The sequence below is a fragment of the Xiphophorus hellerii genome, chromosome 13, assembly GCF_003331165.1.
Source record: "Xiphophorus hellerii strain 12219 chromosome 13, Xiphophorus_hellerii-4.1, whole genome shotgun sequence".
Classification (NCBI taxonomy): Eukaryota; Metazoa; Chordata; class Actinopteri; order Cyprinodontiformes; family Poeciliidae; genus Xiphophorus; species Xiphophorus hellerii.
In genome coordinates this window covers 1,910,159-1,922,987 of record NC_045684.1, presented here as the reverse complement: position 1 = coordinate 1,922,987, position 12,829 = coordinate 1,910,159, and the positions used below count along the sequence as shown (strand labels likewise).

Genomic DNA, 12,829 nt, shown 5'->3' with positions numbered 1-12,829 from the left:
TCCCTCCTCCTGCGTTTTTCTCCCTTTTCTTTACGGCCTCCCTCACACTCAGATTTAAAAGTCATCCTTTCATCGCTGCCTCTGTTTGAACCCCCCTCCCCTCCATCCTCCTCTCTTTGTCTCTTTCTTTCCTCTCATCATTTCTTTCTGCTCAGACTTGATCATTCACTCCTCTCTGTGTTCACACTCGCTCCTCTTTTCTCCTGCTCCAAATTAAAATTCGAAATCTCTCTCTCCCTCCTCTTTTGTATCTGGAGTCGGCCCCTCACTCCCCCAACAACCATTGTTTCCCCTCGCCTTTTTATAGCCATGGAAACGGAGGAGACCGCGTCACTATGGCAACAGCGTAACAGCTTTGGCCGAGGCGTCCCTTTCAGCCGCCTGCAGAAAAAAAGAAATGCGGAAGTAAAGGAGCAGCAGGCAGCACTGAGGACGCCTAAGTTACATGCAGGCAGGTTTGTGGGGTCCTGAATGATTACAGCTGCAGCATCAAACATGCTTTCATCAGATTTTTTTTTTTTTTTGCTACAACATAAATCATTTTTAAGTCAGTTTTCCCATCTTAAAGAAATCTGCTAAAGAGTAAAACAAAACATCCAACTTCATTTACAGAATCAAGAATCCAGAAGGTTTAACAGACGATGTTCATGTCCAGCTAAAGAATCTGGTTCTCTTCAATGTGCTGCTTTCAGGAAAAATGCAAAAATTCAGAACAGAAAGATGTAAAATAATGTAAAATAACACCAATAAAATGTTTGCAAGATAATCAAACCAAGATGGTTACATCCACTCACTGTGGGTGTAAATTAATTCATTTTGGGATTTGTGAGATTTAACTGATCTGAATAGAAAAATTGATTTTCTATCCATCCAAAATTATACAAATGTTTCCTTCCCCCGTAACTAATATTTGTTAAATGTTTCATATCAAGTTGCCCCTTGACCATAAGCTAGAGCATCATTCTGGATGAACTGGAGAAAAGTTTTAAAAAGAATGATCCGTAACAGGAAGATATTTGAGGCTTGATGCATAAGAAGCAGTATTATGCTGTGGGACGTTACAACTTTATTTACTTATTTATTTAACAAAAATAATAGATGCAGTAATAAAAAAAAGATGAGGACTTGCAGCAGAAACATCACCACTGATCAGCTGAATAAAAACTGGGACAAATGAATGAACCAACTAAACACATTTAACTTTATACACTGTAAAACGCAACAACTGGACTTTACTTGACTTTACTTTGCTTTAGTATGTGTAAGTTACACTAAAGTGCGAGTTAATTTGCACAACTCAATTTTATAATTTTAGGTACTTTAAGGAGATTGTACACTTAGTTTTATTTATTAACAGCAACTTAAGAGAAGTAAGTTGTATTTAGTATATTTTCCTTCTTCAGTCCTGTTTGTTTAATCCTTACCAGTGTGTTTTTTAATAAACCTTAAATCTGAGTAATAACTCATTTTATCCTCATTCTCTGTGTAAGTCGGTTTTGGCTGCTTTTAATCCTAAATTCATTTTCTTTTTCACTTTTCCATCCACATTTAGAAGATCAAGTCTAACTTTATTGTTCTGTTTTATACTTTAATGAATGTTTTAAAAAGACTTTTATCCAAATGCAACTTATTGACTCATTCCAACGTGTTTTAGTTCTGCTGAGTCTTTTAAAATCAGAGGTGATTCATGTTTGAAACATAAAAATGACAGAAATAACATGAAGTTTTTCTCCCTCAGACATGGATCCCTTCTGGAAAGGCAGCAGCTGGTGGTTGGGTCATTAATATTCAGGCTCAGCAGGCGGGCGGGTCCAGTCCGGACAGCACTGACTCTTTTTATCCTCCATTTAAAACTCATCTGCTGCCCGTTGAATCTTCCCTCTGTTGCTAACAATAATTCACTGCAACTAAAACTCTCAGACAGTAAACTGTGTCTGGCTGAGGAAAGCAGCTGAATGTATTCGGTTTCTGCTTTCCAGGTCCCAGCTGAGAGGAAATCAGGGTCAGAGTGAACACGCAGCGCGTCATGTAAAATGTAACATCATCACGTTTTCACGCCCGACTGAGTCCAGAACAGAAACGCAACCAGAACGACGAGACGGAACCAAAACAGGACAGAACCAAGGCGGCTGTAGATGAAGTTTCATTTCTGTGTGCAAAAATTATGATGTTGTGGCAGATAAATGTATATATTCCAAATGTATACTCTTATTGTGAAGGGGAGAAATGACACCAACAGTTTTACTTCTGTTTTTGGTTTTGAGTGAAAGACATAAAAAAAGACTCGAATTATTATTTTGTCTTTTTCTGCTGACTTCCACATTGGTGACCCCGAACATCTGAACATGTTTCCACAAGTTCACAATGTGATGATTTAAAGTGTAATTAATATGAGCAGACATCTTGTAGTTAATCTCATTAATCTTAAATCTATTAGAATAATTTCTGAGATATATCTTATGGACATTCTCTGAGCATTTTTAAGATACATAAGGATTTAACTGACTGTTATCACTACGCAGTTGTTGTTTATTTAGTAATAGAACTAGTTACATAAGTTTCTCAAGCATCTTTTGTTCATTTTGGTAAATAAAACTCTTGTGTTGCACTCAACAAGAACATTACTATACATTTATTTTTACTTTTTCTGCATATAATTAATTTAAGGTGTATAATAGTCTCTGGTTAACCAGATTTATGAATATAACTCGTTTATTGTGACCTGCAAGGATAATTTTTCTGCATGCTACTGGTTATAATATAATTTTCTAATCATTTTTGGATTATTTTTATCTTTAGAGACTCTGTGTTACTGGCTCATCATGAGTTAGCGTTAGCATTGTGTCTGTATCAACACTGACTTTGCAGCGTTGGCGATTCCTTAAAACTGAAATGAGGTTTTCCATATTTTGTGAGATTAAGCCACATTGTAAACTCTAATTGTTTTGTTTCCAACTTTACTGCTGAATAAGAAGAAATGAGTCATTTCTCAGCAGAGAGCAGCTCTTCAGCAGCATGAGGTTGATTAAAAAAGGCAGAGAAGTGTGAACTGAAACACTGTTCAGTCTGAAAATGTGTTTAGAAATAAATCCTCACGTGACGGACACATAAGTGCATCTCTATCTAACACAAAGCCTTTCGCTCTACTTTCTGTTTCCGTCTCACTAAACGAGGCTTTTACTGTCTTCTGTTCGCCTCCTAGCTTCTCCACCACCCTCATTTTCTCACAACTGGCATTTTCTGTAAGTGCTTTAATGACTGCTGGTTTTGTTTCACATACAAGAATAACCAGAACAGTGATTCAGAGCTTAAAATTAGTTTGAACTGAAACCAGTAAAATGAAACAAAGATATCTGAACTTCTTCTTCTGCTGCTCCATAACAGAGAAATGTAACAAAACTTCACGCTGTTGCAGAACTCATCCCACTTTTACATTATTTCATCCTCAAACTGGTGTTTCCAGCTCAGGAACAAGTCATTGCTTCCAGAAAATCTTTTTTTACTCCTTCACTTCTATTCAGTGTTTCTGTAGCATCACAGTGAAGGGAAACAGTTTCTCTGCAAGGATTACTGGGTGTATTCAGATAGTGGTGCAAAAAGATAACAAATTATCACCAACTTAATTTATAAACTCAGGACTGAAGTAATCAAATGCCTGTGGCGTCTAGTATCTGCCTCAAATTACTGTAACTATCGTAACTAATTAAGTAACTATGTCCTTTAACAACATTTTTACCACTGAGTAGCTCCTTTAATGAGCTCAGCAGTTCTACCAGGTGTTTGCTAATTGCTGCTGGCTAGTCTGAAGGAGCTGGGTGGGGGAGGAGCTATGTCCTTGAAGGCGGAGCTAGGTCCACCCAGGCGTTAAGCACAGCTGAATGGTTGCCATAGAGGTGAAAGGAGTTCTCAAACATGCATGAAAGAATCAAGGCAACACTCCAGATGTGTATGTACTTAGTACTGCCCCTTTAACAGATTTAGGTTCAGTTCCCTCTTAGTGTTTGCAGAGTTTAAGACCACGACTGCGCATAACTGCCTATTTTAATTGTTCAGTCATTAATATGAATTCATACGCAGCAGAGAAGATAACATCAACAGTCTTCCTCACTTCTGCTCCAGGGGGATCAGCCAATCAGCACGAAGGAACTTGAATGGCTCTCATGGATTGGCTGTCAATTAGCATCGCATCTAGATATTTTAAGTTCCCAGCTACATTATTTTAGGATATTTTAAATAAGCGCTACAAAATAAAATCCTCTAATAGGCTAATCGTCTGCAGTAACAAGGCCAGCGCACCAATGTCTGGTGAATAAGAAACAAACTGAGCAGGAAGGTAAAACTCTCAGATACTGCCCCATCTATCATCCAGCCCTCATCTAGGTCAGATATCAGTCAATAAGTTTCCTTAGAAAGGTTCTCAGAGTTTCCTTTACAGATACATTTGCTTGTTGATTCAGAAAGAACTGGAACAAAGAAAGCACTGGCAGTGGTTAAACACAGGAGTTGACCTGAATGACCAAACTTTAACAAAGCTAACATCGATCCGTGAGGAAAAACATCTTCCAAAACCAACTTCAACCATTCTTTCTTTGTCTTTTTCTCCTGCAGTTAGGTTTCACTATAAAGCCAGCAGCTTGCCTGCAGTTCCCCAACTAATGTTAGCATGATGTTAGCATTAGCGTTTCCACGAAAACTGAGCACCACGTGTTTTTGTACCATTGTCTGCAATAATGAGAACTAAGCATATCCACAAGGCAGAATGTAATATGACCACTGGCATTTACATTTAATGACCAACATTTACCTTCGTCTTCATAACAAGAATTATTACATGTGATAAAAGTCTCAGTTAAACGTAAAACATCAAAAACATGTTTTACTGCTTGTTTATTTATCCAGAAACAAACCATACAGAAGATATCAGAGAAAATGTCAGTGTGTTGATGTGAGAGGAGCTCTGAGTGATACATGACATTTAAAGGTGACACACAAAAATATGAGAAATATGAAATCTAATTAGCCAATAATAATCCAGTATTTGTTAACATAATCTTGTCTTTTCATCTTTCTTTAAAAAATAAACTAAACAGAAAAATCCTGTGAGTTAAATCCTTCCATTGACTATGAACTATGAATGAAATTTACTTAATGGAAATACACTAATTTTTGAAAAAAAACTCCCCCTACGAGACGCCGCCCTGAGTAGTTACCCACATTGCCCATATTAGGAACCGATCGATATGATCGATAACCGGATGTTCCCACTGGTGACAACAGGAAGTAGTTAGACGATGACGGCGCAGCATGTTTTTTTAATGATTTATCATGTGAACAAACTTATTCCTCCTTCAACAACACACGCTGCCAAAGCGTTGCTTTTAGACACACCACCCGAGCAGCTAGAACGATTTCCTCACCTGCGACGCGCACCACCGCCCTCTCTGCCGGGTCCAGCACCGAGTCCTGGCTCTTCCGTTTCCTCCTCTCGTGCTTGGACAGATTCCACGGCAGAGTGTCCCCCGGCGGCCCCACCAGACCCGACGTGCACGGAGACAGCGAGCCACCAGAGCGCTCGGTGCGGAAAGACGGCTCGCTGACGCAGGAGCGTTCGCTCAGAGTATCATCATCTGACGACTCCATCACGCCTCAACGCTGCAGGGAGGAGATGGATGAGGGAAAAGGAGGTCAGAGGCTTTAGAAACAGTGGAGAAACTGTATAATTCATTGATGGTGTGGAGTGAGATTGAGTCTTTATGAATGATGCAAAATATTTAGTGAGGAGGAGGAATAAAAACTGGGTTAAATCGATTATCACGTGTGTTTTAACATGATGCTGAAGTGGAAAGACTCGATGCCTCAGTTAGCAGGTTAAATATCGTCATCCTGACCCAGAACAGCCGTTTGGAGGAGATGATGGCAGGACTGGAACGATTAATCGGACCTAAACATGTCTGGTGTGAAAGCACCTTAATTAAAACAAAATTCTCATGTGAGTTTTCACAATAACAAATTTTGCTGGATGATAAACTGATAAAAGTTTTAGTTGAGACCAAAGCACCAGACTGAAGACTTATTCATCTTTTTGGTAGAAAGAGAGAAAATAATAAAATGGAGACCAGGTTTCTAAAAGCTTCTTCTGCATTTTCTTTAAACCTCAACCTGCTTCTCTGGCATGAACTGCAGGCATCACATGGAAAAAAAGAAAACGCAGCAAAGACGTAAAAAAGCTGAATGTGTGTCTGAATGTTTATTTGGACTCTGGAGACCTGATGCTCCAAACTGTCCATCACTGGATCAATAAATCAGACCTCCAAGTTCCTGAGGCTGCAAAATGATTTAAAGACCTGCAGATCCTGGAGTAGAAGCTCAGCTCTCCTGAAATCCCTGCAGGCTAATCAAACTACTCATTTTGGATTTTAAATTATTCTCTTCTTCTTTAGGAAATCAACAAATCTTTCAGAATAAAAGTCTCTGCAGTTACTGGAATCAACTTTTTGTACAATTAATCTGCAAACATTTTACCACAAAACAAAGTTGCCTCAGAAAAACCCTATGAAGTGTTCAGACTAACTTCCATCTGAGCTTTAATTTTTCTCTGAACGTTGCAGAGCGAGGATGTTCAGGTTAACATCTGTGTTTTCCATCTAAACTCCAGCTGCCAAAAGCCTTCCTCCTCCTGCTGCTGCTGGATAAACCGCCATCAGAAACCCCGCTTCCTGGATCCAGCCGTCTCCCCGGCAACGCTGCGAGGAAAAGGGTCCAAGCCCGTCCAGAACTCCCTGCGGTTCTGTGGTGTGTGGCTGCCTCCCTGCTGCTGGCTGACAGTGACTCAGTGGCACTGAAACGAAGGGTTTTATAAATAGAGCCAGAACGGAGGCTTCAAAGCCGCACCGTGTCATTACAGCTGCAAGAAGTAGAAGAAGAAGAACAAAGTACCAGTACAAGAAACAGTGAGATCACTTCCTGCTTGAAGACACCTTCCACTTCTTCTACAGTCCAAACAAATCTGCAAATACTCACTTAATGCTGGTAAAATTAAAGAATTAAAGAAAAAATATGGTCACCACCTTCGTTTCACAAAAAATATAAGTAGTTTTCTGGAAGTAATGCTAAAGAATTTCACCTGCTAGTTTACTTAAAACTTGAAATGTTGTTGGTTGAACATTTTAAACTACTTTCCTTCTTATTAAGTGTGCAGGTTTTAGATGTAGTGTGCATATAAACTCAAATATGACTTAAAAATAACTCAAAGATCTCAGTTTAAGTACAAAGTTTTCTTCCCAAGAATGTAAAACAGAAGTTTTACAGGAATTAAATACTTGCAGTTTCTTGGATTTCTGTCAGAAAAATTAACGAAGACCAAAAAGACCAGGAGCAATGTCTCCTCCTAGTGCTAAGCTAGCGTGTTTACCCAGAATGCCCTGCGCTGTAGTCCACTTCCTGTTTTTGGAGCGGTCTGTAGTCCACTTGGAGTTCAGATATGTATTCAGAGTTCACTTCAACCAAACCCAGACTGAGGTTTGTAGGTAAACCAGAGTTTGGTTTTTTGGTCAGAATCAGAGTTTGATTAGGCATTAAGCAACTTCCCAAGAAAAGTGAATTTCCTAGACAAATGAACTGGAGTTGGATTAAAGTGGACTAAACTGGTCCAATGGGGGACGGACCTCACTCCAACTCAGAGAAGGTTTTCTACTTCTCCAGGGTGTGTGTCTTTATTCATAATATTATTCTCGTATTATTTCCACTTTATTATTGTACAAGTTTATTTTCATAGTCTTATGACTCGTAATTTTGTTTCTTTTATTTTCTTATCATCCCTAATTCTCCATGGTAGGACCCAGATAGTCATGTTATCTCTACTCCTGTAAATCTCTGTCAATGCCTGGAGAGGAGCAGTTTGAGAAGCAAAGATGCAAAGAAAACATCAGAAAACCTAAAACTGTTTTCTTTGGTTCAATAATTCAAACACAATTGGATTCGAACTCTGAAGTCGACCAAAAAAGCAAACTACAGTCTGTAGGCGGACCGCACCATGCGGTTCGAATGCAAATGTGAACACCAAAAACTGGAGACCACTCCAAAAGCAGGAAGCAGACTACAGCGCAGTGCACTCTGGGTAAATACAACCAAAACAAACGTGCTAGCCTAGCGCTAGCTGGAGATATGGGTTGTCATCTTTTACCAAAGAGAAAAGAGAAATTCTGAAAAAATCTAATACCACTCCATTTTTTGTTTACATTTGTGAAGAAGGAAGTTATGCTCTGTGAGGTTTTTGTGCTATTTTCTTCAGTGGTTTTTGGTGCAGCGCCCCCACAGGCGAGGAGGGGAACAAGTTGCTCAAAGGGTTTGGCTGGTTTGACTCAGAGCAGAGAGAAAGAACCACAGCAGCTGGAATGTAGCAAATGTTACAACTTTAGTTCCCAATTGAACCAAATCTACTGGACTATCAGGTGGGAAAAAACACCAAGAAGCAAAGGAAATGAGAGAAATGCTCCAGAAAACCTAAAACCAGTTTCATTTACTTCAATAATTAATCTCCTTCACTTTCAATGCAGAGAAAGAAAGATGTTCTTCAACAAACTCAAACAAAGTATTATTAAATAATCAACCCTCCGCTTCTACAAACTGAAAGCTGACCTTTATAGGACATAACCTCACACTGAGGCGGCGTGACGAAGAGCAGCAGCTCAGTCCGAGAGGCTCTCCTGATTTATATTTCACAGCCAGGGTCGGTTCCCACAGCTCAGGCTGAGCAGTGTGTTGGGGTGTGTGTGTGTGTGTGGGTGCGTGTGTGTGTGTGTGTGGTCGGACCAATGTAAACAGAGGGACTCTGTGACCAAGCATAAGCAGGGTGAGAAAACAACAGGAAGGACGGAGAGATATGAGGAGTCAAGCTGACGCTCGCAGCCCAACGGTCCAAACGGCCGGAACATCCTCCTGTCGTTCCAGAACAGCATTCCTGTTCGGGATCAACCGACGGCTGATGGGATCTCCAGTTCACCAGACAAACAGAGCAGCAGCCCTCCATCTGAGGAGCAGATGTGATCACTAATAAAACTCTGACCCAGTTTTCTCCACTACAGAAGCAACAGCTACACTTCCTCACATGTTTCTGCCAAACATCCATGATCAGACCTGGTGACCTTTCACACCTCCGAGTCTGAAGAGTGTTTTAAATCTTAATTGGAAAATCTTTGCTTTCTTGGCTTAATTACTGCTCAGAATATGTTGTCTTGTTCAGCAAACTGTTTTTTTAGTCTGTATACTCTCATTAACGGTTAACCATTAATAAATTATTGCAGGTTACATTTATTTAGATTCATCACGATTAATCGTTTCATCCCTGATATGAAATTCAACCACTGCACACACCAGCAGCAATACTCTGCTTTATCCTCAGGGGTTTCATTCAACACAATGTGTGTTTATATTCGATTAATCGCAAGAACTAACAGTTTATGCTGGATTTAATCGATTCTGAATAGAAAAATAATAGACAGTTTGGCTCATGTCGGGGAGCTGAAGGCCCGGCATAAGGCCGGACGGGGACGACCATCTGCTCCGGAGCAGCAGGAGGGGAGATCGGTCTGAATCCTGAATTTTTTCCTCTCCCCTCCGGCTGCTCTTTGGTAACCAGTGTTTTTTTTTTTAGACAGACAGGTTGTATTGATGCCGGGGCTCCTCAGAGATCCATGCAGGTGGAGCCGATGATGGAGGGTGTCGTTTGTTTTAATTGGCTGCAGGAACAGCCCAGATCAATACCGACAGTCACACCTGAGGTGCGTAATGCTGTGATTTATGTCCACCTGCTTTGTACTCATCCGCTTCATTCTGCTCCGCTGGGAGGAAAAGGATCTGTGTGCATGAATGGACCGCAGACATGGAGCCAAAACCGCTCGGTGCACGCACGAGCTGCACGCACGAGCAGCCTGGGAGCAGGGAATCGGCTCTTTGTCCGAGAATGGGTAACACCAACTAATTACATTTATCCATTTGCGAGTGAAGCTGCTGAGAAAGCCGTCCAGCCTTCTCACGACCCAGAAACCCTCTCAGCTTGGCTCCAGCTTCGGCGCACAGACCATGAGCAGAAACGGGACGTTTTCAAGCAAACGGCGACAGAAACCAAATGAAATGACTGATCACTGAGCCAATGATCAACATGTTGATGCCCGATAGGGTTCCAATAAAACACTAACTCGTGGGTTTATCGGGACTGGAAGTGATGGAATGACAGGTCAGGAAAAAATACAAATAAAAACCAACATGTTGGTTTTGTGAAAGCTCCGGAGCCGCTTACCTTCACCGGGGCAGCAGCGGTCCTCGAGTCCGAGCGCAGAGCGAGGGAGGCCGGCGCGGCTGCCTCCGCTGCTGCCTCTCCTCTGGAGCGAAGGATGAATGAAAAGATGGAGGGATGTTTCCACCTCCACCGACCCGCTTTCCGCTCCCTCTCTTCTTCCAAACGTCTCCGCCGGTTATTCGAGGCTGGAGAGGGAAGCGCGAGCGGCGGTCCTGGATGGTAATGGCTGTCCTCCTCCTCCTGCTCTCTCTCCACTCCCTGCCTTCAACAAGCCCCCCTCCACCTCCAACAGCCCTCCTCTCCTCGGTCCACGCTCCGTCTCTTCAATAGGCTGCGTTTACGGCTCCATCCCTTTAACCCATGCCTATTGACTGTGGTAAACGTCGCGGAAACCGAGATTTCGGGTGTACCCCTGCGTCATGTCCGCAGCTCTGCCAGAGCGTGACGCGCGCGCACATTTCCCCCCTCGGTTTGGAGCGAGGAGGGCGTTCACAGCGGAATACTTGCAGCACCGACTCATGCTCATATGTTCATAGTTACTCAGGAAAAAGGGGGGGGAAAACTGAGCCACGCGTTTTCATCACATGATTCGGTTAATCTGGGTCTGAAATAATCCCTTTATGCTCACAGCTGGAGGAAAGCCTCAAAATGCGAATTATTACATCTGGAGGAATATCTGGAGTTATTCCTGTCTGTGTCCGCTGCCATCCTGCACCTACAGGGCCACTGCATGTAAACAAAAAGGAGTAAATCTCCGGCAAAACTTAGACATTTTCAGATTAATCTCAGAAAGTCTCAAGAAAAAAACATGGAAATTTCTGAGTTTTTGAAACTGGGAAATGTCCCAAAAGTCACATTTATTTGAAATGTGACTTATTTGAAACTGAAACAAAAAGTCCAAGCAACAACTTTGGATCTACTTAGATTTTAACCAACTCAGTTCTGAGATCGGATCAGCAGAACTCGGCTGTTTTGGACAACAGAGAATCCTCTACAAAAAGAATAATTTGCATATTATGTTTGGACAGTATGCCCAAGGAGAATAAAATAGCAGAAGAACATCAGGACCACGAGGTTATCTGTTGTTTTTTGTAACATTAGCAGAATATTGACAAAGATTTTCACACACCTGTAATGGAAACTCTACTGTGAAACAAAATAATCATTTTCACTGCCACAATCTGCCTTTTATATATAAAAAGGAACAGAAATAATTGGATGTATGTATTGTTTATATTTACTCCACATATTATTTTCTTAATTTTTTTTCATTTTCTCTAAAGTTTACATATTTATAAGGTCAGTATGCTGTGAGTGACCAAAAGTCAAATTCCCAGCATTCGACCCCTGACTAAGAGAAATTAGCCAAGAAAACTCTTTTTATTGCAGCTGTTCAACCTCATCACAACATCAGTTTATCTACCTGAACAAACAGACACTAAAAATCTGTGCAGCCGCATGAAACACGAGCAAAGTTCAAAGTTCAAAGTTCAAACCTCCGTCGGTCCTGATTCTCTCCACTTTAGCTAATTATTGAGCTGATAATCCAGAGATGCAGACGTGAATTTATTCCACTTAAACTGCAGTTTGTGACCTTCAACGAATAGTGAGGACACAAAATTCAATTTAGACAATTTAATCCATGTGATAAAAGGAACAAGAAATCATGAGATGCTGTAAATCATCTGCAGTGTATCGATGATTATCTGCTATTTTCACTTTGAGCCGCTGATTTCTGTCTGGTTTAGCCTTTGTGACCCGATGCGATGCTTATGGTTTGGAGCAAAAAAAAAAAAGTTTTGTTTTTAAATATTATTTAAATATTAATGAAGCACTGATGTAAAAATTTTGATCTACATCATATCCAATATTAATGTGGCTGTTATGGCCAATACCTGATATTTAACAAAATTATTTACACAATAATAAAAAAGACTACAGCAGTATCACTGGTACATGACCAACACCTGAAACATAAGCATGTTTAATAAATATCATTTTGCTTATCGGACTGATACCGATGCTAATGCCGATTTATTGCGAATCCCTACAGAATATGTAGAATGAAAAAGTGAAACATTTAACACTTACATATTGCACATCTCAAACCTCCAAACTGATGAATTTAAAAGGCATTTAAGCTGCAGGTCAGTTTATTATTTCAGCTGGACTCTTGAGTCCATTCTCTGAGCTTGTGGCGCCATCTAGTGGTGGCGCATGAACGCTGCTGGTTCTGATCGAGATGAAATGGATTCTAACCTGCATGTAAAGCAGCATCCTGCATATGAATGATCGGCTCCGTCCCCAGGGAGAGATTACTGCCAGATCTACCGGCCAACCAGACCGCTCAGTAGAACATCGACCATCAGAACCGCAGATTGGACCTTTAATAATTCATCAGAGGTTATGAATGATAAATCAATCTGAGGATGTGTTATTGATGAGAGCAGCTGATTGAACAGGGGGCCCAAAGTGGGTCCCTGAGGGCCGACATCCTGCATGTTTTAGTCTCTCCCTGGTTTAACGCACCTG

General features: G+C 41.0%; 1 protein-coding gene across 2 annotated transcripts in view; it reads right to left on the bottom strand.

Annotated features, from left to right (window-relative positions):
- macf1a (microtubule actin crosslinking factor 1a) overlaps nucleotides 1–10,749 on the bottom strand; it is a 212,946-nt gene extending 202,197 nt beyond the window's left edge. Inside the window, exons 1-2 of one of the 2 annotated variants that reach the window (XM_032580101.1) lie at nucleotides 10,298–10,749; nucleotides 5,418–5,652 (exon numbers count right to left, since the gene is read on the bottom strand). In XM_032580101.1, the coding sequence (XP_032435992.1) occupies nucleotides 5,418–5,640 (223 nt within the window). In that variant the 5' untranslated portion in view covers nucleotides 5,641–5,652; nucleotides 10,298–10,749. Of the gene's footprint in view, nucleotides 1–5,417; nucleotides 5,653–10,297 lie in introns of those variants that run through there. The other variant, XM_032580102.1, reaches the window with a different exon arrangement.
- Nucleotides 10,750–12,829: the final 2,080 nt, after the last annotated feature.